The sequence below is a fragment of the Dromiciops gliroides genome, chromosome 4 (assembly GCF_019393635.1).
Source record: "Dromiciops gliroides isolate mDroGli1 chromosome 4, mDroGli1.pri, whole genome shotgun sequence".
NCBI lineage: Eukaryota > Metazoa > Chordata > Mammalia > Microbiotheria > Microbiotheriidae > Dromiciops > Dromiciops gliroides.
The window spans coordinates 36,582,945-36,609,767 of record NC_057864.1 but is presented as its reverse complement, the minus strand read 5'-3'; the positions used below and the strand labels follow the sequence as shown (position 1 = coordinate 36,609,767).

Here is a 26,823-nt window from a genome sequence, read left to right as displayed (position 1 = left end):
TTGTTGTTTTCATCTCACTTTCAAAAGATGGAAACATCATTTGTGTATCTATAAGCACAAATTTTTTATGAGTTTATTGATTATCCCCCCAAACAAGAAAAAACAGAGACCAACGACCCTGGATCAACAAAAAGCACTTTCTTACCAAGTTGTATAGCTTCCATATATTTGGCAGTCCTCCCAGTAATGGGTGATATACAATTACTAATAAGGGAACACACCCATCTTCCCAATTTTGTACTCTTGTCACACCATTTTGCTAGGAGGATTAAACCAGTAGGCAATTCATAATGGAGATTCTGGATGTAAGAATAGGGTTGGATGAAGAAAGAAGTTATATGTGACTAAAGTTATATGACTTAAAAACCTTAAGAATCTTAAGGTGTGATCCCTTTCTATCAAACTGGTAAGGATTATAATGTACAGTCTGAAAGATTCACGTAAAGGCTTTAAAAGAAGCTGTTACTTGTGCACAGTCAAATCAGCTAGGTATCAGAGTCAGGATTGGGACTCAGCTCTTGACTCTCAGTACTTAGCACGAAGTGGGTCAAAGAACAAACTAGGGAGAAAGTATACTGACATAATCAATCCATTTTCTTCCCTTACTCCTTTCATGCCCCCAAACCACTGAAAAGCCACACACTTTTTCCCTCTTTACTGAAAACTGTCCGACAATATTACATTTAATTAGTAATGTTCTATTTTATAATCTAGATACACACACTGTAATATTTTCGGACTGGATGATGATGAATGAGCTAAAAAGTAGCCTAAATGAAATGAATCCTAAACTAAACTTCGAAATGTTTGGCCTAACAACCCAGAGAGGCGAAGAAAAAAAAAATTCTCTGTGTAAGCTCTGGTACATAGTTGGATGCAAAGTCCAGCAGGACAAAAATCTTAATAGAAAAGGCAGGTGGACAATGAAGTGGACTCAAAATTTAACAAGAGGAAGAAAGTGGTAAGGCTTTTAACTGAGTAACTATGCAGGCCTCTCAATAATCCCAAACTGTTTCCTAAGACCAAAAACTAACTTGTTTAATATCAATATTCTTCCAGTGATGTCATATGGGATATAATCTCGGGAACAATCAAAATTCCAGGAGACTCAAAATAACAATGGAGAATTGTTTGGAATGCACAAATAAGCTAAATCACATTACTAATGAAGATGTGTATACACAACATAAAAGACATCATCAAGCATTTTTATAAAAGGAAAAGGTAGTTAGAACAAGAACAAGAAACAACAAATGAACAGGTCCAACAATGGTTAAGAATATGAAGATATGAGACTGTCACACATTTTCAGTTTAGTATAACTTGTCCACTTGAATAGGATTCAGAAACGATGACTGAAATAACACTGCCCAACTTTCATAAATGACAAAGCAAGGGCTCAGAGTGATTGAAGTGACTTGCCCAGTTCATGGATTCTCCACTGCTATGTTGTTTGTTTGTCTGAGGTTACTGGGAACAATTTGTTCAGAGAAACTAGAGCAAATGTTAACAAAACAGCAATTTGGTCAACAATACTTTCTTTAAAAGAAAAAATCCTTAATCAAGTCCAGTGTCATAATTAAAGGCAGATATCAGGACCCACTGATTCAGTAAAGGGGGAGGGGATCAGTCATGATTACCTTTTATTGTGTCAGGCAAATATTTTAAAATGCTAGATTTCTTGGTGTCCAAGTTTAACTCTAATGCAATAAGAGAAAAGGTAAATTCACTGTTTGACACAGCCATGATTTTAGAAAGTCTCCTTTTGTGATCAGTGCTGCAAAAGTCAGTTTTCTGAACAAAAGAAAAAACAGTGATACACTAAACAACTGGGGAAATATCTTGGGGATAGGGTGTAGTATTGACTGAGGCAGAGGTGGGGGAGGTGATTATAAAGATGTTTTTTAAATATTCCTCTTAAATAAATGCACATAGTTAAAAGGACAAAGATACCAAATTTTCTCAGCCTAAATATGTTTTATGATAAATCATGAGTATTACAGTGAAGCTACTAAAGTATATTAACATATAAAAGGGAAAAACTTTCAAATTCTGCCTAGGGAGAATGGATGTCAAGTCTTGGTTTTCTTTGTACCTTTCTTTTATAACATTATTCCTAAAATTCCTTTCATTTTAACAAAGATGTAACTTATTTTAACAAATTATAATTTGTTTCAAAGAACATTTTTTACTACTGAAAGCCATGTCTTAAATTTTTTCAATAGAACCTTTGACAAAAAAATAATAAAATTATAACCTCAGAATTCTGAAGGATTAAATTTAGGTACTTTAGTGCAGCATCATTCATTATTCTTTCCAGGGAACTCAGGTATTTAAAGAAAAGTATAAGGAAACAAATATAATAGAAACAATACAACTATGGAAGAGAGAAAACGAAACCAAACATTGCTACATACTGTCCATAGTCTGTGATGAACTGAACACTAGCTGCCAGAGGTTTAAAAAGTGAGTGGGGAGGGTGTACCCCTGCAGGCAAAATAATTCAATTTTCTAACAAACCTGCTGAACTTCCACATTTCTGTTGAGGGTATCACAAATCTCAACAATCAGCCAGCTTTTCAACCTCAGAGACAAACTCCATCTATCCCTCTCTCTTCTGCCTCATGGCAATCAAATTACCAAGTCCTTTTGATCCTCCACCAATCTCTCCCATTTATCTCCCTTTCTTTTACTCCTATGGACATCACCCTATTTCAGGCTCATCTCTTGCCTGGTTGGTTGGAAATTTATCTTCCTGCCTCAAGTGTCTGCCCTAATCATCCATCCTCTACCAAGTCACCAAATGGAAATTACTATCTTAGATTTAATCACATTAGTCTCCCACTCAGACTGTCTCTGGGGAAAACCCCCCACAAAATACTGTCAAGGCATTTAAGGCCTTTCACAATTTGAATCGGTTCTGTCGACCTTTCCCAGATATCCATCCACACTGCTCTCCTTCAAACACTCTAGGTACCAGCCTATGGCCTGTGTGACCTTCTCCATGTGCCACATTCCACCTCTATTCTTCATACCATTACAGAAACTGCTTTGTCTCTCATACCTAAAATGTGCTGCTCCCTTTTCACTTCCACCATCCCAGGGAATCCCCACCTCAGCTGAAATACCACCTCCTCCATGTGGACTGTCCAAATTCCCTCAGTTTCTAAGAAGTCTTGCTACCAAGAATCACTTTCTCTATGTCTGTATCTCCTAAGGTACGTGACCATGGGTAAGGAGACAGGGAAAGAGAAGACCTTTGAGGTTCCTTCCAGCTCCAAATATATGTAATGGCCCTCAGTGTCAGCAGCAAGAAGTGAATTGTGGTTGCTCCTGATGCCACGTCCAGCGCTACTCCCTCCCACTGTGCTATAAATTTTCTCTGAAGAGAAACTGGCCACAACTGAATAAAAACCATACAGGGCTAGGGATCAAGTGCTTGTGCACATTTAGAAGGCATCTGCCAACATCTCCACTAGGGGTCAAATGACAAAAATGTGTTTTATTTTTCTCAGAACATGAAATCCTGGTACAGCTAAACATAAATTGAGATGTTGTTGTTGTTTTTTTAAAGTCTATACCAATATCATGATAAAAAGCAGTTTATTTTTATTTAATTTTTTTTTTAGTGAGGCAATTGGGGTTAAGTGACTTGCCCAGGGTCACACAGCTAGTAAGTGTTAAGTGTCTGAGGCCGGATTTGAACCCAGGTCCTCCTGACTCCAGGGCCGGTGCTCTATCCACTGCACCACCTAGCTAAGGCAGTTTATTTTTAAGTTCTATTTCTACTGGCCTTAATTTAATCAAGTCTATTTAAGTGAAGAGAGAAATAATTAGAGATGGAATGATTCTATAAAATATAGGTCAATTCCATTTTCTTAAAAAAACAATAAGGCATAGCTTCTGGTTTTCAGGCTTGATTTGGAATGAAAGAAAATCACAGGCCCACAGTATGTTAATATGAAAAAGAGCAGTCTAAACCTCCATATTATAGGTAAGGAAACTGATACTATGCCAATGTTAGATTACAGAGAGAAATGAAGTGTTCACTCTTTCAAGTTCAATAAAAACTTTCCCTGTGTTATTTTATATCAATGTAGCAATACTTCTTCCAGAAGAATGGTGAACTATGAAAAAATTTTTTGTAGAATTAATGAGTATCCAATTTAAACTCCAAATGAACTTATTTACACTACAGAAAATAAGAAATGCTTCAAATTATAGACATTTATATTTCTTTAAACTTTTTTTATTTAGAGATTTTTCTGGTAAGGAGATATACCATAAGAAAGAAATTTCACTGGCAGTGAGGTATGTATATACTCTACCAAAATACACCTCATTTTTACTGCTTTATTTACATATAAAGTATCAATTCATATCCTTGGTTTAACTACAGTATTAGCCATCCTACGTGAATAAAATGAAATGGTACTTGAATACAAAAACTGGTATTTGCAAAGAAATCTGATTTACTGGAAAAAAAATTAAATCACTTTTGGAGACATTGTAAATAAACATTCACAATTTATCATGACCAAGACACCTGCACCATATTTTCTATCCTCACAGCACATTTATTTCATAATTCCATTACGGCGGTCCTTAGCATGAGCATAGTGTTACACAATTTTCATACATATAATTACATCCAAAACAAGTTCTAAAATTTAAATTGTAAACATTCTCTTTATATGTAGAAACATTTCAATTGACGTATTAAATTTTGCTGAAATGATCAAATTTGGAACAAATTATAAATGAAGAAAGCTATTCTAAATGGTGTAGTGAGCATCATTTATTATTAGTAGTACATTTCTACAGTGTTAAATAAAGTAGTAAAGAGGCAAAACCGTCTCGTAAGCAAGTCAATTTTTAAGTAAAACATCAAAAAGGAAAACAAGTCTGTTAACAAAAGGATGTCTTGCAATAAAGAGTTAGATTTCAATCTATTATGATACAAAAATGTAAAGGGTAAATAGCATCTTTGTTGACAAAGTAGGAGGTAGCATGGATGCACCACTTTATTGTCTGAGAAATGCAACTGGAGTAAAGAATATTTCCTTACCACAAATAATTTCCAGTACTATGTACATATTTCTTTTAGAAATATTTGTTTAAACAAATCTCCCTCCACTTTTAGTACAAAAAAAAAAAACCTTTTCGTGTGATTTTTTAAAAAACACTTAAACATCTATATAGAATAGTACTCATTGCCTTATTTGAGTGAACAGTCTCTTGAACTATGAAGTACATGATATTTAATGCCCTAAATTGAGTGAATTTAGTTAGCAGTTCCTGATATTGTACAAAACACTACATACATACAAACAAAATATAATATCTTATTTTACTATGCAAGTCTCTTTTTTTGGGGAAAAAACAGAGCCTTGATTCTGGTAACACTGCAAAGAACATAATTTTTCAATAAAGTCTGTCTCTAAGTACCCATGTGCAACAATTGATAAATGGCTGCTTACGTGTAATGATCTTGTTATTGATATTGGACACAGTTAGTTAACTGACAAAAACTTAGTAAACCTTAAAAACACATCTTCCACCCTATATAAAATATAAAGACTACTTACTGTAACTGTTTTAAAGTACTCAATTTGCTCTGATGTCACTGTAATTCACTTTCCCCGTTTTCCTGCTTTAGGATTTATAAACAGATAATTTAATGTAGCAACTATAAAAAAATGACAAAGTATTTCAAATTTACATCCAATTCAAATTTGTTATTCAAAAGGTTTCCTCATTCTATGATGCTGCTTCTGCCATCAATAAAGAAAATGAAGTTTCAGTAATAGAAGCAGGCTTTTTAAGTATCGATGTGACTTCTACCATGCCTGCTCCAGTCCGTGGAAGATTAGCATTCACAATATGTCGCTGTAAGTGCTTGATCCAGTCTTCCTGAACAGACAATGGTCCTCGAAAGACCAGGCCACAAAACCTGTATGTACAAGATATTCAAAATAGTATCAACAATATAAATTACTTTCAGTTAAGGTCTGGTACAATCAAACCAAAGGATATAATGAAACAGAATAGCACTAAGACAACCTTGAACCAGAAGGTTTCTAGAATTTCAGAAGGCAGAAGTTATCTAAAATAAATTTAAACCTGACAACAACAGCAAATACATAGATGGATGGATGGATGGATGGATGGATGGATGGATGGATGGATGGATGGATGGATGGATGGATGGATGGATGGATAGATTACATAGATAAATTTAAGGCCATGAAGGAAGTAACTCTACAAAGATGTGCAGGGAAACAAAGATGTAAACAACTTAAGTGCCACCCCCAAGGGAATTATAATGTAATAGGGAAGATGTGATAAACAAATATCATATGAAATAGCATGTGATGGAGCAAAAGAAAGATCTAAAATGCATGAGGACAATCTGAATGAGACATTACTTTTTGTCTGGGTATGAGAGAAGAGTTTAGAAGGCTTTATAACTATTTGAACTCTAAAGATTAGCGTGCCAGACTTCTCAAAAAAATATGTCCCATACGTATGCAAGTTGAATGACCACTCTCAACTGTGCCTGAAGGGATGTGGGGGCAGAACTTTAACACATGTCCATTGAAATAGGATTCCAATACCCCATTTTCAAGGCTTCTTGCCTTCCATCATTGTCAGTAGGCAGGATATAAGAAAGAATATTCAAGAAAATCTAGAGGATAAAAATGTGCTTCCATTATCTTCTACTAGGACGTGTAATACATTTCAAAAATGTAAAAACAGCTCTAACAAATCTGATTCTAAGTGACAGTTAAGTTTCCCAGGGCTAGAACATAATGCAAAATGGAGAAGAATTATAGTATAATTGACATCTTCGATGCACTATATTTCAGAAATATCATGGGTTAAGTGAGCCCATCTTCCAACTGTAATATCACATTGTGGGCAAGTATGTCCTTTGATCAAATCACCCAAGTTATTGAGAAAATTTTAAAAACGAGTTGTTTTTTTTCTTGCTTGCTTTCTTTTTCTTTTCAAGTCAGAATCTTTGTATACTGTCCTTATTAACTATGACTATTTTCTTTCCAGGGGATTCTTTTTTCCTTCAAAATAATTTATCTGTTTAAAAAAACTTTACACTCATGGAGCAAAGTAACAACACACCTGCATCGAAGAATGTAAATATCATCAGCACCATGAGGTAATGGCAGTACTTTTTTCTTACTTCCAGATCTTGATCTTGACTTCTTTTGCTTATTATCTATGGCTAAAAAAGAAAAGAAAGAAAAAAGACTCAATACTCTATTTATTTAAAAAAGCAAATATTATTAAAGTCCATTCCATATGTAATAATAAAAAGTCTCTATTTTTTTCTTCTAGAAAACCCAAACCACATTACTGATTCTGTATTAGCATAATGACAAATTACTCAAAAAAATCTTATAGTACTGCATTTTCCAGATAGTTCCATGTGATAATTATTCATGCCAGTAATTTACTGCTTAAGTGATATAATAAAAAATTTTTTTGAATGACTATTATTAGTGAGTCGTTTATTTAGCCTATTATCATAGTAAGACTGATCCTCTTATGAGTGTTTATATATGATCCCAGTGTCCAATTCTGCTTCCTTCTAAGAAAAGTTACAACCACTGGACTGAACTTAATTATTACATTGCCTATATACCACAACTCTATGAAAAATTAATTTTTCAAAATATCAAGAAAAGAGAAATTAATTTGAATTCCATGCCATAATTATAGTTTAGTTGTTTAAACCTGATACACTAGTTCTACAAGAGGGAAGGGGGAAGGGGGAAGGGGGAAGGGGGAAGGGGGAAGGGAAAGAAGGTAGCAGGAATTTTTTTCATTTTTTAACCTAATAGCTGTTCCTATGTAGGTTTTAAGACAAAAATAAAAGTTATAAAATACAACTTAGAAGATGGCAGGGAGAGGAGGAAAAGAAAAAAATTTTTCCCTAACAGATTGCCAAAAAGCTAATTAAGAAATAATGAGGGGGGGGAGAGAAGCTAGGAGGCACAGTGGATAAAGCACTGGCCCTGGATTCAGGAGGACTTGAGGTTGGATCAGGCCTCAGACACTTGACACTTACTAGCTGTGTGTGACCCTGGGCAAGTCACTTAAGCTTCATTGCACCACAAAAATAGAAAGGAATGAAGAAGAAATAATCAAAGTATGATATGGGAAGGAATACAAATAAAAATTCATACTGTTGGTATTTCGATATAATCTGACCGGTAATTCCAGCCCCATTCCTTTTAGACAAAAGCCATAATATGTGGGAGAAGATTCCCACTCCGACTCCCACTCCCACTCCCAACTACAGATTATAGTTAAGAGAAACCAAGAGTGACTCTGGGTGTATGTGGGGGCGAGGCTGACAGGGAGACAAAGAATTCATCACAACCTACTTTTCAGGAAACTGATCTGGACTTCATAAAGTCACCAATGATAAAATTATCAACCATCAACTACTGTACTAACGAAAAAATATTATTTACTAAAATAAAAACCACCATTGATAGATATATTTCATGTTAGTTACTGGCTTCAACCTATCACCTATTCAGTTTTTTATTTCTCTGAAGGACATTCTAAATAATGAAATATAAGAATACAATAGCATATTAGAAAATTTTATCAAAATTAAACAACTAAAACCTAGGTTACAGAAACTGAGATGATAAAATATTTAATATGTGAGCAAAAAACTCAGTGATGCTTTCTTATCAATTCCTTTTGATAGCATTTTTGATCAACACATTAGATCACTGATCAAAAAATAGCTACTTGCGGGGCAGCTAGGTGGCGCAGTAGATAAAGCACCAGCCAAGCACATACACCAAATGTCTGGACCTGAGTTCAAATCTGGCTCAGACACATGGCACTTACCAGCTGTGTGACCTTGGGCAAATCACTTAACCCTCACTTTCCCGCAAACATTAAAAAAATTAAAATAAATAGCTACTTGTGAACTGATACTGATAGTCTTAGCATAGTAGTTCCCCATGAGGCAGGGCACTGGGAGTTGGGAGCAGAGGACCATAAGCATTTATTTATGAAGCACCTAATATGTGCAAGGCACTGGGGTTTGGGGAAATAGAGAATTCTTATTCCCAAGAAGCCTATATTCTATCAGCACAAATGGTATTATTATCAAATTTACAGATGCCACAAAGCTAAGGGATAGCAAGTCATCTATATACCTCAAAATATCTTGACAGGTTAATCAAATAAGATGAATATGGATAGAGAGAAATGTAAATCTTACATTTTGTTTCCAAGTTCAATCAGTCCAGATTGTGATATAGCAGGGGAGAAAAATTAATGAGATTTTGGGCTTCATTAATAAGGAATAGGTTCTAGTAATAGAAAGAGAGAGTTTTGCTGTTGACTGACCAGTTCAGATCACATTGGCAATAACATGCTCATTTCTAGGCACCTGAATTTTGGAAGGACGCAGATAAGGGGGAGAACACTAAAAGGCAGTATAGCAAGGTGAAGGGCCATGAGTCTAGGCCATGAAAAGGCCAAGGAACTGGGGAGTGTTTAACCAAGAAGAGAAGACTGGAGTGGATGGTTGTTGTTACAAGATAACTGTATTTAGATTTTTGAAGAACTGTCATATGGAAAAAGTACTAGATTTATTCTGCTTGGCCCTATTGAGTAGAACCAGGAAAAAGAGGCAGAAGTTCAGAGGATGATAGATGGAATAAATCTTAGATATCATATCTAATATCATATCATTTTAAACACTGAGAAAAAGAGGCTCAGATAGGTGAAGTGACTCAGGCTGGAATCGAACAAAGGTTTTCCTAATTCCAGGTCCAGCATTCTGCTTCCCACACCAGTGTTGTCAAATGTAAACAGAAAAGGATCCCAGGTTGCACACTGATTTAGAAAAACACAAATTAACATTTTTATGTCATATTTTTATTTATTTCATTAAACATTTCTTAATTATGTCTGTGGAGTATGATACCTCTGCTCTCCATCATACTACATCTCAGGTACACAGAGTCAAATTTTTATTTGATGGGAAGGGAAATTTCGGGACAAATACCATTTTTCAAAAGCAGGATGGAGGTGGTAGGTTCCCCTTCAATAGGGAGCTTCATATAGAAGCCAGATGACCTTTATTACATATAACTACAGAAGGGAATCTTTGTGTACACCAAATTTCTGGTATTCTGTCCAGAAGAGGAAGATCTTCTTAATAATTCATCATAAATTAATGAATATTGGGATTTAAGACACCTGACATATTTGCCAAGTGTTTTACACACAGGATCATTCAAGGTCCCAGCAAACCTGGAACGCAGTTCTTACTTGCAGCTTCTTATCCTTATTTTACAGATAAAGGAACTGAGAATTAGAGAGGTTAAGTGACTAGCCTGTGGTAGAAAAGTAGTTAGTAAGGGCCTATACAAGCCTTCTTGGCATTAATATACATTCCTCCCCATTGATGCACTCAATAGTCCAATCAACCTGAATTCAGCAATCCTTTTCCAATTTCTACTTAAGTCACCCAGGCCATCTCCTGTATTTTAAATATATTCCTTTGTGGAGGCAGCTAGGTGGCACAGCAGATAGAACACCAACCTTGGATTCTGGAAGACCTGAGTTCAAATCCAACCTCAGACACTTACTTACTCACCTGTGTCACCCTGGGCAAGTCACTTAATCCTAATTGCCTCACAAATACACATACTCCTTTGTTAGCCCTTCTCTTCCTTTAAGATTTAGTTTAAATTTTGTCTCCCCCAGCAAAGCTTTCCTGAAGGATTCATTGTTCGAAATTTATTAGTGCCCAGTATTCAACACCATATTCTGAACATTGCAGACACTGCTTGTGGTCAGTGACCAAAAGAAAAGGCTCCAAATACTACACCAAAATATTTATAGCAACGTGTTTTGAGGTAGCAAAGACCTGGAAAGAAAGCAGATGCCAATCAATTGAGTAATGGCTAAATGAGAGTAAATAAATGTTTCAGTGGAAAAGGAACCATGATGGTAGATTAGGGGCAGACACCCAGCTGAACCCTCCCAAAATCCCCATCCTAACAACTTTAAGGTTTCTCCACAAATCAAATTTAAGTGGCAGAGCCAACAAAAGGTTGAGATGAGGCATTTTTCCAGCCTAAGAAACACCTAAGAAGTCAGTAAGAGGAGTCTGTAACACTGGAACAGAAGCCTGCCCATACGCACAGTGGTAGAAACAGCAGCCACAAAAGCAGCTTCTGTATAAGGGTATGGGAGTCAAACAATTGGTCAAAAAGGGATTACAGTGAATAAAGCACTGGCCCTGGATTCAGTAGGATCCGAGTTCAAATCCAGCCTCAAGACACTTGACACTAGTTGTGTGACACTGGGCAAGTCACTTAAACCTCATTGCCACCCCTCCCCCGCCCCCCTACCAAAAAAAAAGGAAATTACATAGGTCCTTCTTCTGGCACTAGGTACAGCTGGTTCTTACTGATAAATGCTAACCACACAGTTCTGGGTTGCAGTTCCAGGGCAATTAAGAGTGCTAGCACTGGGGGCAGCTAGGTGGCGAAGTGGATAAAGCACTGGCCCTGGACTCAGGAGTACCTGAGTTCAAATCCGGCCTCAGACACTTGACACTTACTAGCTGTGTGACCCTGGGCAAGTCACTTAACCCTCATTGCCCCACCAAAAAAAAAAAAAAGTGCTAGCACTTGCTGCTACAGGACAGGCAAGGGTCCTTCCTCGGTATAGAACAGACTAGCAGTGACAATACCTCTCCCTGGATCATACTACCCTGAAAGTCCTGAAAACTTGAAGATCTCCTCAGAACTAGATCTGAATACAGAAACACAAAAAAGCCCGAAGCTTTCCACCCTTATGTAAGTAGAGTCAAACTTTAATGTAAAGTTCAAAGTCAAGAAATAAACTAGAAAAATGAGCAAACAACAAAAAAACTTGACCACTTGGCAGGAAAGAGCAAGCCAAAAACTCAGACGACAAGATGAAAATAGCTACCAAAAAAGTCTCAAAGAAAGATATTAACTGGACCCAAGCCCTACAAGATTTCCTGAAAGAGTTAAAAAAAAAAGAACACCACCACAAACAACAACAACTAAAAGTAGTAGAAGAAAACTTGGGAAAAGAAATGATGAAATGATAATTAACAGCTTGAAGGTAAAGAGGCACTAAAAATACTGAAGAAAAATACCTCCTTAAAAAACAGAAATGTCCTGTTTAACAAGATTGTGTGTGTACACACACACACACACACACACACACACACATCCTATTATCAGAATGGTTGGTGTCTTGAAGGAGGGGAAAAAATGTGTAACTCAAACTCTTATAAAACTGAATGGTGAAAACTATCTTTACATGTAACTAGAAAAAATACTATTAAGATGGGGGTTGGGGGGAGATAGCCAGAATTGGCCAAATGTAAAAGGGGCACAAGAATCCACTGAAGAAAAGAACTCCTTAAAAAGAAGAATTGGTCAGATAGAAAAAAGAACAAAAGGTCACTGAAGAAATTAATTCCTTAAAAGTTAGAATTGGGCAAGTGGAAGCTAGTTACTTCATGAGATATCAAGAAACAATAAAACAAATCCAGAAGGATGAGAAAATAGAAGAAAATGCTTAATATCAGATAAACAAGTGACCTGGAAAACGATATGAACACAGTTTTTAGAAGAAGAAATCAAAGCTTTCTATAGTATTATAAAAAAAAGAAAGAAATGCTCTAAATCCCTATTGGTTAGAGAAATGAAAATTAAAACAACTCTGAGGTACCACCTCATACTTACTAAAATGACAGATGCTGGAGGGGTTATGTGAAAATAGGTACTCTAATACAATGCTGGTGGAGTAGTGAGTAAACTAATACAACTATTCTGAAGAACAAGGTGGAATTATGCCCAAAGGGAAATAAAACTGTGCACATCCTTTGACCTAGCAATATCACCATGAGGTCTATATCCCAAAGACACCAAAAAAAAAGGGGGGCCTATACAAAAATATTTACAGCAACTCTTTTTGTAGTAGCAAAGAACTGGAAATTGAGGGGATGACTATCAATTGGGAAAAGGCTGAACAAGTTGTAGGATATGACTGTGACTGATACAATGATCCAAGACAATTGCAAAGGATTCATGATGAAAAATTCTATCCGGCACCAAAGAGAAAACTGAAGAACTAAGTGCAAATTGACATCTAATTTTCCTACTTTATCTTGCTTTTTTCTGAAATATGCCTATAATATGGAAATATTTTCCATGATTTCACATGTATAATTGTAATCATATTGCTTGCCTTCTCAGTGGGTGGGAAAAGGGTTGGAAGGGAGAGAATTTGGAACTCAAAATTTAAAAAGAAAAGAAAGGCAAAAATAAATAAGAAATTGGAATGTTAAGGGAGGGGGAAAAAAGAATGTTTCCAGTATGATGCTATGAGATTATAGGTTTCTCCCCCTACAACTATCATTCAATTACCTCTTCTCTTTTAAGTCCATATAATCTACCTCCTCCTACTCAATCAAAATCCTGGTGGCTGGACATATCTACTCCTGTCCTCCTACTAGGGGACTTCGACATACATACTCCCTTAAAAACCTTAACCTCCCAATTCTTCAATCTACTCATTTCCCATAACCTACTCCTCCACCCAAACTCAGCCATACACAAAACCACCAATCAAACCTTTGATCTTGCCATCATCCACAAATGAAAAACCTCCATGTTTATGAACTCTGAAATTCCCTTGTCTGACCATAACCTGTTTACTGACTTTCTATTTCTTCTGCCTTCCTGCAGCAAACCCTGTGTGCTCTTCATCCACAGTGACCCCCAATCCCTTGACCCCGGTTATCTCTGAGATCATCACACCTGCATGAGCCACTCTCTTCCTTTCTCCATTGTGTGACCCTCTTAGTGAACCTGTTCCAATCTACACTGTTCAACTGAATCATTTATTTTATCACCAATTGTGCTGTTGAGCCGTAGCATCTGCTGCTTTCGTTCAACTCTTCTGACAAGATCCAAAACAAATTGATGTTACATAACTTCAATTGAGCCCTCACTGTTGCTCCTATACTTTCCTAATTAAATCACCATCTTACTCTCCTCTCTATAGTCACTATTCCAAACTTTTTCAATCCTCTTCAAACCTCCCATTGCTACCATGTGCCCACCAATCTTAGCTGAAAACTTATGAGGGCATTTGCAGAAAGCTGACTCTTCTCCCCTTCTCTTCATCTTATATCACTCAAATGCCTTGTGCTATTTCCTCCTTCACCCCTATCTCACATGACAAGGTGATGATTCTTCTTCCCAAGGCAAACCCCTCTACATGTACAAATGATCCTATTTCATCTCATATCCTACACAAGATTGTCCCTTGTGTCATCCCTACTCTTAACTACTTACCTTCAATCTTTCTCTTTCTGCACACTCCTTTCCTATGGACCTACGATCATGCCCATGTCTCCTCCATCCTCAAAAATTCCTTTTCCACCTCAATTAGTTTTCATTTCATATCTCGTTCTCACTCTTTGTACCTAAATACTTTGAGAAGGCAAGCCAATAAAAGGTACCTCCACTTTCTCTCCTCCCACTCTCTTAACTCCCAAAAATCTGGCTTACAAGCTCATTCTTCTGAAACAGATGTCTTTAAAGTTACCAATGACCTCTTTAACTATTGAATGCAATGGCCTTTTCTCAACCCTCATCCTCGATCTCTCTACAGCTTTTGAAACTGTTGGTTACCTGCTTCTCCTTGGAGCTCTGTTCTCTCTAGGTTTAACACGACTCTTGGTTCTCCTCTTACCTCCTTAAGTCTCCTTTGCTAGATTTTCATCCTGGTCATGCTCACTAATGATGGGTGTCTCACGAAACGGTCCTGGGTTGTGCTCTTCCCTATATATGCTATTTCACGAGGGGAATCTCATCAGCTCCCATGGATTTAATTATCATCTCTACAAATGATGATTCTCAAATCAATTTACCCGACCCTAACTTCTCTGCTGACCTCTAATTTCCAATTCCCTATTAAGCATATTAACCTGGATATAATGTAGATATATTGAACTCAACATGTCTCAAAGTGCACTCATTATCTCCCCCCACATACAACTTCCCTGTTACTATTGAAGACCCCACCATCCTCCTAGTCCTCTAAGCCCTGCCCATATCCAAGGCCTATCAACTTCATCTTTGCACATACCTCTCTTACCAGCTATAAAAATGCCACCAACATTTCCTCACACCTGGAGGTCTGCTGGTTGGGCTTTCAGCATAAATCTCTTCCTATTCTACAACATTTTCTGTTCAGCCACTGATTTTCCTCAAGTGTACATCCAACCATAGTGATCCCCCAATCAGTAAATTCCAGTGGCTCTCTATTGCCTCCAGGAGTTTGGAGTCCAAATTCCTGCATAACCTAAGCAGGCTTCCTCTTTCCTAACCGCTGGTCTGCTGGTCTGCTTATGTGGCGTGAGGTGGTGCCTTAAACCCCTAAGCAGCTTTGAAGATTATAAAAGGAACAACTTTCCTTTCCCTGTCCACAACTGCAAAGGGCACACATTTTAACTCATTACCATACTGAACAGAGCAAATATCTTCTTGTACTGATACACAGATTAATGATGGTAAAAAGGACAGAAATGCTTATGTTTGCAAAGTCTAACATAGAAATGGAAGAAAAACCAAAAACTGGCCTAAAATCTTAGTACTCTTTTGATCACTGTACAAAGAAATAATTGTTTTCATGTTATCTTTGTTTCTATTTCTCACTTTTATCTCACTTTCCATCCAGGATGCAGCAATATGCAATAATTTTAAAGGCAAATTATGAACTCCTTTTGTAAATATATGGTAAAAATTAAGTAAAATGTAAAGAAAATATGACACCAAAATAACTATGCTGTATCCTGAACACATTGGAAGCTGATTGTCATGATAAACAAAAGGAATAGAGTATATATTGCCGCCAGTTTATACACACACACACATACACTGCTACTTTATCAAAATACTGACCATAGATCATATTTGTAAATAAATAAGTGGTAATGGGTAGATAAACTAAAAATAAATATTCTGGTAAGAATGAAAATAAAAGCTGCTATCCCTCTCTTTATCCTTTTGATGAAATTACATGTAAATTCCAGATAAAACATTCTTATTAAAATTTAGTGCATTTTTCAAAGTATTGCCCAGCTAATTTTCTGAGTTTTTAAAATCATTCAACAAAAACTTATTAAATGCTTACTCTTTGCCAGGTATTATGCTAAGCAATGGAGATACAAAAAGGCAAAAACAAGGAATCTACCCTCAAAAAGTTAACATTTAAATCTGCCAAGACAATATAAAATACCTATGCATATGTAAGATATGTAAAGCATAAATGGAAGGTAATTTTAGACAAAGGGAGGAAAGACTTCTTATAGAACACAGGATTTGAATGCAGCCTTGAAGGAGGCCAGGAAAGGGAAAGGGCAGAGAAGAGACTGGATTACAGAATAGGGAACATCCAATAAAATGGCACAGATAACGGAGATGGGTGACAAGTAGAAGGAAGAAGAAATACACTACACTTGTTCTGTTGTGGAGTGGAGTTAAGTAAAGTTTAGGATGTACTAGAAAGTACCAGAAAGGTAGGATGGGACCAGTAATGTTAAAGACTCTAAATGCCAAATAAAGCACTTTATACTTGGTCATGGAGGTAAAAGTCATCAGAGTTTGTGCTTTAGGAAAATGTCTGGCAGGTGACTGGAAAATGGATCGGAATGCGGACAGACCTGAGACAGAGACAGTAACCAGAAGATTCCTGCAATAATACAGGCATGAGGTGATGAGGAACTACGTATTAGGGTGGTGGCTTTGAATTAAAAGGAACAAAAGTTATTCTGTCCCATCAAAAAAGCAAGTACTTCCACTATTTCATTCAAAAGTCTCATCCTTGCCTACCTACTTTCCTCTGAAAATCAGAAGACAGTAAGAGAAAGCTTTTAAACAATGGAAAGGAGAAGGAAGAATTCTTTTTTTTTTCCTCCCTAGTCATTCATTCATTCATTCATTCATTTGTGAGGCAGTGAGGGTTAAGTGACTTGCCCAGGGTCACACAGCTAGTAAGTGTCAAGTGTCTGAGGCCAAATTTGAACTCAGGTCCTCTTGAATCCAGGGCAGGCACTTTATCCACTGCACCACCTAGCTGCCCCAAAGGAAGAATTCTTGACAAAATACAGGACAGATAAGACTTATAGCAGATAAAATAGACAATCTAAAAAGCTAAACTATTAACAACATATGGGAAAATGCTACAAATCACTAATAAGAAAATGAAATTTTAAACAAACAAGCTATAAAGTATTAAAATTACTATGTTAAATTTAAATTGGGGGTGGGGGGAGTGAGGAAATTGGGGTTAAGTGACTTGCCCAGGGTCACACAGCTAGTAAGTGTAAACATCTGGGGCCAGATTTGAACTCAGGTACTCCTGACTCCAGGGCCAATGCTCTATCCACTGCACCACCTAGCTGCCCCTTAATTTATTTTTTAAAAAAGAGCTTGTTCATATCTGAGATTCAAGGAAAGAAATGAAGGCAATGCAGTAAGTATTTATCAAGTGCTTCCTAGGGGTTGGACACTGTGGCAGGCTCTGGGAATACAAAGAAACAGTCTCTATGTTCAAAGAAGTCACAATCAAATGGGGGAGACAACATGCAAACAAATATGTACAAGACAAAGGTAGTCTAAGTGGAAAGGCACAAGTATTAAAGGTGATCTAAAAAGGCTTCTTAAGAAACTTTGGATTCTAGTCAAGAGCTGAAAAAAGACAAGGAAGCCAGGAGGCAGACAATTCAATCCTTCCTTTGCCCCTTGACTTCCCTGGGCCTCCTTAAAGGCTCAATTCAAATATAAAAGACAGCAAGTGAAAATGTATAGTCAGGACATGGAATGTCTCATATAAGGAAGGAGGTCGATGTGATTGGATTATAGAGTAGATACAGGATAGTAAAATTTTAGACTGGAAAGGAAAGAAGGATGTTGCACTTGACCATACTTATTTGTCACAAGGGTTACTCTTCTGGTTAAGTACCCAACACAACATAAGAATCAATCAATCAATCAACCTGGGGGGGGGGGCGCCCCTATACCCTCTCTTATTCAAGACATACATAACCAGATATTTCAACAGAGCTGAAAACTGGAAGAATCAATATAACAACACTGACAGCTATTAAACTATTTGAAATATAAAAACAAAAGAATAAAACTATATTGTCAGATTAAGTGACATTTATTTATATAGTGATTTAAGGTGTGTCCAGAACTAGTGCCCAGGGTTGCTGTAAGGATTCAATGAGGTATGTGTAAAGCATTTACGAAGCAGAGCGCCTGGTGCCTAGTGGACAGATACTTGTTGCCTTCTTTCCTTTCTCTACACGGTATGTCATTTGATCATCATAACAATCCTCTGAAGTAGATCTTATGACAATCCCATGTTATAGATGACAGTAAGACTGAGAGATGTGATGACTGTCTGCACACCAAACTGGCTGGGCTGATTTGGCCAGTAATAACAGACAGTACCACAAACATCTAAGTTACATCAGGCAAGCTATCTACCCTCTCTGTAGCTTTCTTCAAAGGTAAAATTGCTTGAATCGAATATTTAAGTGGAAACAATTCTGCTGCTCCTTCTGATGTAATAAGTCCAAGCATTAAGATCTCAAACTGGGCTACAGATTGAGAGCTAGAAGAAACACCAGAAACCCTTTCACTGAAACCCTTCGTTTCACAGATAAGTCAAGAGAAAAGGTCTTCTAATCTTTCAGAATCCTGCACTTTCCACTAGGCTACACTAAGCACTGTGATTGTACACAACAATCTAAGTGACAGCGTTAATAAGGTGACACTACTTTGCCTTCTCTTTCTACTCCCCTGTCCGGCATTGCCCATTCCAGGAATTCTGAAGTGATTGTTCCTCTTCCTCTTCCTTCCCTGCTCCCCGCCCCCCACACCTCCCACCCCCTAGAGGAAGTAAGAAATAATTCATCAAAATAACCACAGAATCTAAACCAGAACTAGTATATGACTAGGGGCAATGAAGGAGAGTACAACAAGGAAAATAGTCAAATGTTCCTGTAGAAGTTGTATTTTGATTTTTAAGACACCAGAGTCCTGTTATTCCTAGACAGACTATTTCTTCTAAACAGGAAACTATTAAGTAATTGAGTCATGTTGATAAAGCTGGCCACTGGACCACATGTTTCACACTGACATAATGTGCTATTCCTGGTTGGATGAAATACCGATTTTGTTCATTGTAGATAAATATATTCTGCTAATGACCATGTAGCATTTTTACTTAAATTTTATAAACGTCAAAAAAAAATAACACACCAATTCCACAATGATCAAGAACTAAAATCAATGAACCAATAAGATCTAATAGAAAGATATAGGTGACCATATATTCCAGTCACTTAAAAAAAAATAAGGAAAGGCTGTATGTTAAGAAACAAACTGTGAAAGTGGGAAATTCACACATGAAATTTCCTACATTTGAAGTTAGAAAAGACTGAAATTTTCAACATTTCTATTAATTCAAACGAGTACTGTTTTTAAAAATGTTATAATGAATCACAAAATACTCTAGTGTTTTATTAGATAGTACTAACAATTAAAATAAAACATAGCTAATCAAGAAAATGCCTATACTAAAAAGGAAGCTTTGAAAATGGTTTATGTGTTCTAAGAATAACCTTATAACCCAGCAAAATAGCAAACTTGAAAAAGTCATTTCAAGTTTAAAAGATAGTGTGGTGGAAAATGAAAGTTTTTTTAAAACATCATGAACATACAAGTTTTTTTCTTAAGTGAAACTGTGGGGGGCAGCTAGGTGGCGCAGTGGATAAAGCACCGGCCCTGGATTCAGGAGTTCCTGAGTTCAAATCCGGCCTCAGACACTTGACACTTACTGGCTGTGTGACCCTGGGCAAGTCACTTAAACCCATTGCCCCATAAAAAAAAAAAAAAGAAAGAAACTGTGATAGGGGTTGAAAAGAATTTTCTAGGCCCCAAGACTGAATTGATCTGTTCACAAAGCTGCCTTAAATGATTTTAAAATATCATATAAATTATGACTGATTCAATATACAGAGTTCTGATATTGCTGGTGCCAACTAGAGAACATCATTTAGTCAAGAAATTTTCATATTTGCTAAGAAATGACTGATTCAAATAAAATTTTTACATATTTAAATTTTCAATATGAACTTTGTAAACCATATAAACAATGTCATCAATGATTTATTTTTGTATACATTCCCTCTAAGATTATCTCTGGGGCTGGTAGGTGGCACAGTGGATAGAGTGCTGGGCCTGGAGTCAGGAAGATTCTCCTGAGTTCAAATCTCATTTCAGACATTTACTAGCTGTGTGACCCTCTGCAAATTACACCTGTTCGACTAAGTTTCTTCATTCATAATATGATCTGGAGAAAGAAATGGCAAATCACTCTAGACTAACAAGATTATCTCTAATCTATCATATATGTGTACACATACATGTACACGTGTATATACATGCACAGGCATACACACATATTTTAAAATCTTGGTTGTACATTATTACTTGTATATGGTCTCCCAAATAAGTTCCATGAAGGAGAATTTTTTTGTTTTTCTTTGTATCTCCAGAACTTAGCCTAGATGCTTAAAAAATACTTGGAGTGACTTAAAAACAAACAAAACAAAAAACAAAACAAAACAAAAACGAACAGAACCTATATTGAATTGCTTCCTGTCTTGGGGAAGGGGGAGGAAAGGGAGGGAGGAAGAAAAATTTGGAACTGAAAATCTTATGAAAACAAATGTTGAAAACTATCTTTACATATAACTGGAAATAAAATACTTTTATGGGTAAAAAAAAAATTTTTTTTAACAGCCAAAAAAAGAATGTCAGTTTGAACAATGAATCTAGCTTATTCATCTATATAAGAGGGCAGAGGTCTTATTATAATTTAATCAGGTATTATATTATTATATTGTTTTTACTATATTAGAAAACAGTCTAAAGCAAGGGTAATTTAAACTAGTAATTTTCTTGCTTCTAATTTACAATTAAACCTTGATTAATAAATATTCTGGAGGAAAATGGTCTTTTAATAATGCATCACACAGTTTATTTTATTTATTTATTTTTTTAAGTGAGGCAATTGGGGTTGACTTGCCCAAGGTCACACAGCTAGTAAGTGTCAAGGGTCCTCCTGACTCCAGGGCAGGTGCTCTATCCACTACACCACCTAGCTGCCCCTCGAATCACACAGATTAAAAGAACATTTCATGGGGCAGCTAGGTGTCAAAGTGGATAAAGCACTGGCCCTGGATTCAGAAGTACCTGAGTTCAAATCTGGCCTCAGACACTTACTAGCTGTGTGACCCTGGGCAAGTCACTTAACCCCCATTGCCCCACCAAAAAAAAAAAAAAAAAAGAATATTTCATGTGTCTCAGAGCCATATGGCTAAATATCTAAATATTCATATGCTAAAAATACATTTCAGTTGCAGGTAAATAAGTTAAGACCTTAGCAAAACTAGAACCCTATGAAGATTCATAGCCTCTACAGTCTCTTGCCATCCCTCTTTCCCTGGGCCAGCAAGGCAGAGTGGTATGACCTCTCCTTAGCACTCAATCCCCTCTAGCTTTCCCCTTCCCTTCTGTCTTACTAAAATATGGAAACATCTAAGTAGGCATCATTTGTACTAGATTAATTATACTTCAATGCAATGATTTCTAAATGTTTAACTCCATTAATATTTCTATTTTATGCCTTTTATTTCTTAATTGGATCATAGATTTGGAGTTGAAAAGTACATTGTAGACAATCTAGTCCGATTTTCTCCTTTTTAGAAAAGAGGACAGTTAACCAGAAAGGTTAAGTGACCAGCTGCCCATGGCCAAACAGCTATTACCTAACTGGCAGAGTACAATTGGAACTTAGGTCTTTCAGACACTCATCCAGCATTATTTCCACATTAGCACTAAGAATGAATGATGTAAAATCAAAGACAAAGAGCTAAAAAGAACATTAGAGATGATTTAGTCTAACCTATGAATTTTGCTGAAAAGAAAAAGATGCCATATCGCAGAAAGGTGAGCTGCCTTACCTAAAGGAATGTAATTAATTAGTGGTACAACTAGGCCTAACAAATCTCCAGTGCCCTTTCCATGACAAGGCTTCCTTAAAAATCACACTAAGTCTTCCTGCAAAACCCACTCCAAGGAGTACCCAGATTTAGTAAATTCTGGGTGATGCACTGCCCATTTTAGGTGAAATGCTTCAGTCATCAAAACAGAAGGGTATATTGATCTCACCTGTACCCTAGCCCAATGCAGATTCTTAAGTTATTTTGGTCCCCTTCTTAGTCTATTACTCTTCTCAACCTTACCATATCCATCATTTCTCAACTAAATCCCAATGTCCCTTTAGAGTTCACTACAGTAAAGAGAACCCACTCCCCAGAGTGGAGTTCAATTCTGGCATCAGACACAACACTTACTAGCTGTGTGACCCTGGGCAAGTCACTTAACTCCAATCACACCTCTCTCTCTCTCTCTCTCTCTCTCTCTCACACACACACACACACACACACACACACACACACACACACACACTACCTAATATCACCCCACAAAATACTAAGAAAATACAAACAAGTCACCTGAAAACCAAATAAGGTAATGAGGCATAAGATTAAAAAAACTATCAATAGGAAACAACTTTTCTCCCTAATACAAGAACAGACTAAGTCTGAGTCTTGGAAATAAGACAAGTGGGCAAAGTAGGAAAACAGATTAAAGAAATAGTAGGCAATGATTCAAAAACATAAAAGAAAACAAACAAAAGATTTTTAGATCAGTGGTCTCCAAAATTCCTTGACTACACAACTCTCTAAGAAAATAAAATATAATTAAATACATTTATGTAACTGTATATTTTTATAAAATAGATTTTATACTAATATTATGTAAATTATAAGACATACATAAAAATTTTAAGAGATAAGACAAAGGTTAAATGAACAATTTGAAATATAGTAATGATGCAAAAACCCTTTTTGGATCTCACAAGTATTAGTAATGCTTTAAGGTGAACAATATAAATACATGTTGTTATTTTTGAAAAACCCTTGTATATGTCCGAGGGTAGAAATAAAGTTTTGTCAATCATTATTCAGCTAACATATTCAATGTGCCAGCTAGCCAAGCAGGTGAATTTTTTAAAACAATGTTTTTTAAATTGAAGGATACATGGGGCAGCTAGATGGCGCAGTGGATAGAGCACCGGCCCTGGAGTCAGGAGTACCTGAGTTCAAATCCGGACTCAGACACATAACACTTACTAGCTGTGTGACCCTGGGCAAGTCACTTAACCCCAATTGCCTCACTAAATAAATAAATAAATAAGTAAGTAAGTAAATTGAAGGATACGCAATACAAAAGTCAGTGAACAAAACAGCTTTTCCACAGGAGTCATAGATCCCTGTACACATGTATACATTATGTAAAATCAACAGGCACAAGTGAATTGTCACTGGTTTTTGTCTTTGAATAAAGTTTAATGTAAATCTGTTGCTTTCTTCTTAGGCTTATACTTAATGGGTGGTTATGCTATAACTTCCTATTCATTGTTTGAATGATTTTAGTTTTATTTTTAAAGAGTTTGAGGAATAGCAAAAAGATGACTTTGGTTGAACCACAGTGTGCAAGGAGAATAGCGTAAGGCTGGAAAGAAAGGTTAGTAGATTATGTAAAAAAAATTAATTACTAATAGCTATAACTAACCTGGAAAAATTATATAATTGACTTATGAAAAAATTATGTATATGAAAAAATATAGGTTTAGAAAAATTATAATTGGCCGTAAGTCCCATCTGGGTCGCCATTAAAATGCAAAAATATTTTTGACTAGTTGGGCCTGATTTTGAGGGGACTAAACTATGGAAGACTAATCTGGGGACTGTTGACTATTTGGCTATCTGACTGCATGTAATTTAATATTGGCCGTTTCTAAAGTTCCACCACACTGCTCCCAAATTGATAAACTAAAGATTAAGAAGGCTCTTAACTAAATAATGAAAGCAGAGTTTATTTATGAGATACTATTGAAAATTAAGAATACAGGGAAATAAAATGTACAGACTGCTTTCCTGTGGTCTCTTTCCCACCTGCTGTGCTTAGAATATTTTTAATACAATAATGGCCTGAACCTTCTCTTGCTTCAGGGCACTTACTTGCTCAGCTACTTTCACTAACTCCACCTGTACCCTTTCACTTTGTAAATCCCCCTGCTTCTAACTTTCCTCTCCTTACTGCCACCACTGAACCCCTGTGTTTCCCTCTCACTGACCTTCTGTCTGTCTGCTCCGTCAGTCTGCTCTCTGCTGCCTTTGCTGCCCCTCTAATCTTGTCCGCCGGCCTTTCCTCCTTGCTCCTAGTCCTGCATTACTGTTTATCTCATCCCCCTGCTCAGCCTCTCTCGTCCCTCCTTGTCCATCCGAACCGCTCCGTCCTTGTCCACCCTCATCCATCTGAACCTCTCTAATCTCCTCAGCAGGCCTCCAGTCCTCCTGTCAGCCCCCATACCTTGCCAGCCCCTCCTGAGTCTAACCCCCAGGTCTATATATACCTTTTCATCTCTCCACTCAAATTTCGGGGGTTCCTGTGCCCCCAGAGACCAAGCTAATCCACTAGCCAGGGCTGCAGCTGGGGGGGGGGGGTGTGCTCGAGCAGCTCGTGCCTCAGCACAGGCTACGCCAGAGCCCAGCATCTCTCAGATACCTCCCCTCAGGTTGGAGGGAACTGGGGGCTTCCCCCCCAGCTGTCTGACCTGGCGTCTTGTACAGCCCACGGGGCTTTTTGGCTCAGCTGAAGCTGAGGAGGAGGGGAAGAGACCCTGAGGGCCTAAGGCTTTCTAATCTCAGCCTAAAGGTAGGGTCCCCAAATCAAAATAAATTTCCACGATTATATAGTTCAATGTTGAACCTGGGTGCCTGGAAGTATAGTGGTAATCTCATATGAAATATGTAAGACTGGAAAAGAGTGGATTTTGGAGAAAAAAGTAATGAACTGATATCTGCAATACAAGTTGCAACTTATTCATGCCTACTCGTATTGACTGATAGATACATAGTCCCACCCAAACTGAAAAGGAAAGGTGGTGGTGGTGATTTTATTTATTTATTTTGGAGGTGGGGCAATGAGGGTTAAGTGACTTGCCCAGGGTCAAACAGCTAGTAAGTGTCAAGTGTCTGAGGCAGGATCCATACTCAGGTCTTCCTGAATCCAGGGCCAGTGCTTTATCCACTGCACCACCTAGCTGCCCTTGGTGGTGGTTATATTACTCAGTGATCACTACCCTCTAATGGGCATCTCCTGCAATCAAAGGTAACAGGAAAGATTGGGGGTGGGTGGATGGAGAGAGGGGATGTGTATATTGGGGGAAAAGATTTTCCCAACAAAGTCTGTCTGTCATGGCTGGGTGTGCAAAGTGAAAAGCTTGTATATACCACAAGAAAGGACCAAATGAGGGAGACTAGGAATATAATAGCTAAAGAATAGGCATGCTCTTGATGAATGCAAGTTCTATGATGAAGGGGAAGGTGGGATCCAGCTCAAATTCCCACCTGGGCACTAGCTGATCATAGCACTTCAGTTCATGCAATAAACTCCACATTGAAGAACACCTTTAGACTGTGGGATAATTTAGATCAATCTCATTAAGAAAATAAAGAGCAAGAGTAATAAATAAATGTAGAGTGTTAACATACTTCTACATATTACAAAAGCCAGTATTGTTATTTAGACAGACTTGGTTTAAAAGTATATCTACAAGGCTGGATTAAAAGCCAAACTAAGGGGCAGCTAGGCGGACCAGTAGAAAGAGCACCGGCTCTGGAGTCAGGAGGACCTGAGTTCAAATCCGGCCTCAGATACTTAACACTTACTAGCTGTGTGACCCTGGGCAAGTCACTTAACCCCAACTGCCTCACCGAAAAAAAAAGACAAAAAAGCCAAACCAAAATAATAGGAAAACACACACTATATATATATATATATATATATACACATACAATATACACTTAAATCCACAGATGTCTTTAGAAAATGATTTTGGAAATCATCAAGCCTGAAAAAGCTCTAATGAGAAGTCAATTTAATATGCTTTGTTCTTAAAATTTTAACTTCTAGACGACTGATACCAGTTAACATTTATAAAGCACTTGAAATCTTCAAACACACACATACAAATACACACATAGATCCAAACACTGAACCAATCTGTTCCCATCTTGTGGTTTCAAAGTAATTCCCATAATTTTCTAATAATAGAGCTACCTTGTATTTTAACAAAGAGATTCACCTCTCTGGAATATGCAAATAAAATCATTCCCATTATAAGGTCATTGCAGAAGGCTATAAACATTATAATTAGGTTGATACTCAAAACAAGTAAACTATAACCAACTGGGGAAAGGAGGGAAAAGATACATATTAGTTTGCAGGCTTTTCAAGTTTAGTATGTATTTGAATTCAATCACTGCTTATCAAAGAAAATATTATCTATGTATATCTACCTACCTACCTAAATTTGAATTTGCAAGCATGGTAAGAGAAAGAAAAAGATTTTATGAAATAGACTTACTATCTAGAATAAACATACCTGTACCAATCAAAAGTGCTATCCTCTTCTGTGCATAATTATTTAAGTGGTTGGAAAAAGCTAAGTGTACTTGTAAGCATATTGCAAATGTTCTATGCTTCACAGGAATATTTA

General features: G+C 36.9%; 1 protein-coding gene across 2 annotated transcripts in view; it reads right to left on the bottom strand.

The window, feature by feature from the left end:
• Positions 1-4,217: 4,217 nt before the first annotated feature.
• The window catches only part of ZNF644 (zinc finger protein 644), a 103,489-nt gene continuing 80,883 nt past the window's right edge, over positions 4,218-26,823 (bottom strand). For both annotated transcript variants that reach the window (XM_044002753.1, XM_044002752.1), the window contains 2 exons: positions 7,141-7,243; positions 4,218-5,953 (listed from right to left, as the gene is read on the bottom strand). In XM_044002753.1, coding sequence (XP_043858688.1) covers positions 5,761-5,953; positions 7,141-7,243 — 296 coding nt within the window. In that variant the 3' untranslated portion in view covers positions 4,218-5,760. The remainder of the gene's footprint in view (positions 5,954-7,140; positions 7,244-26,823) is intronic.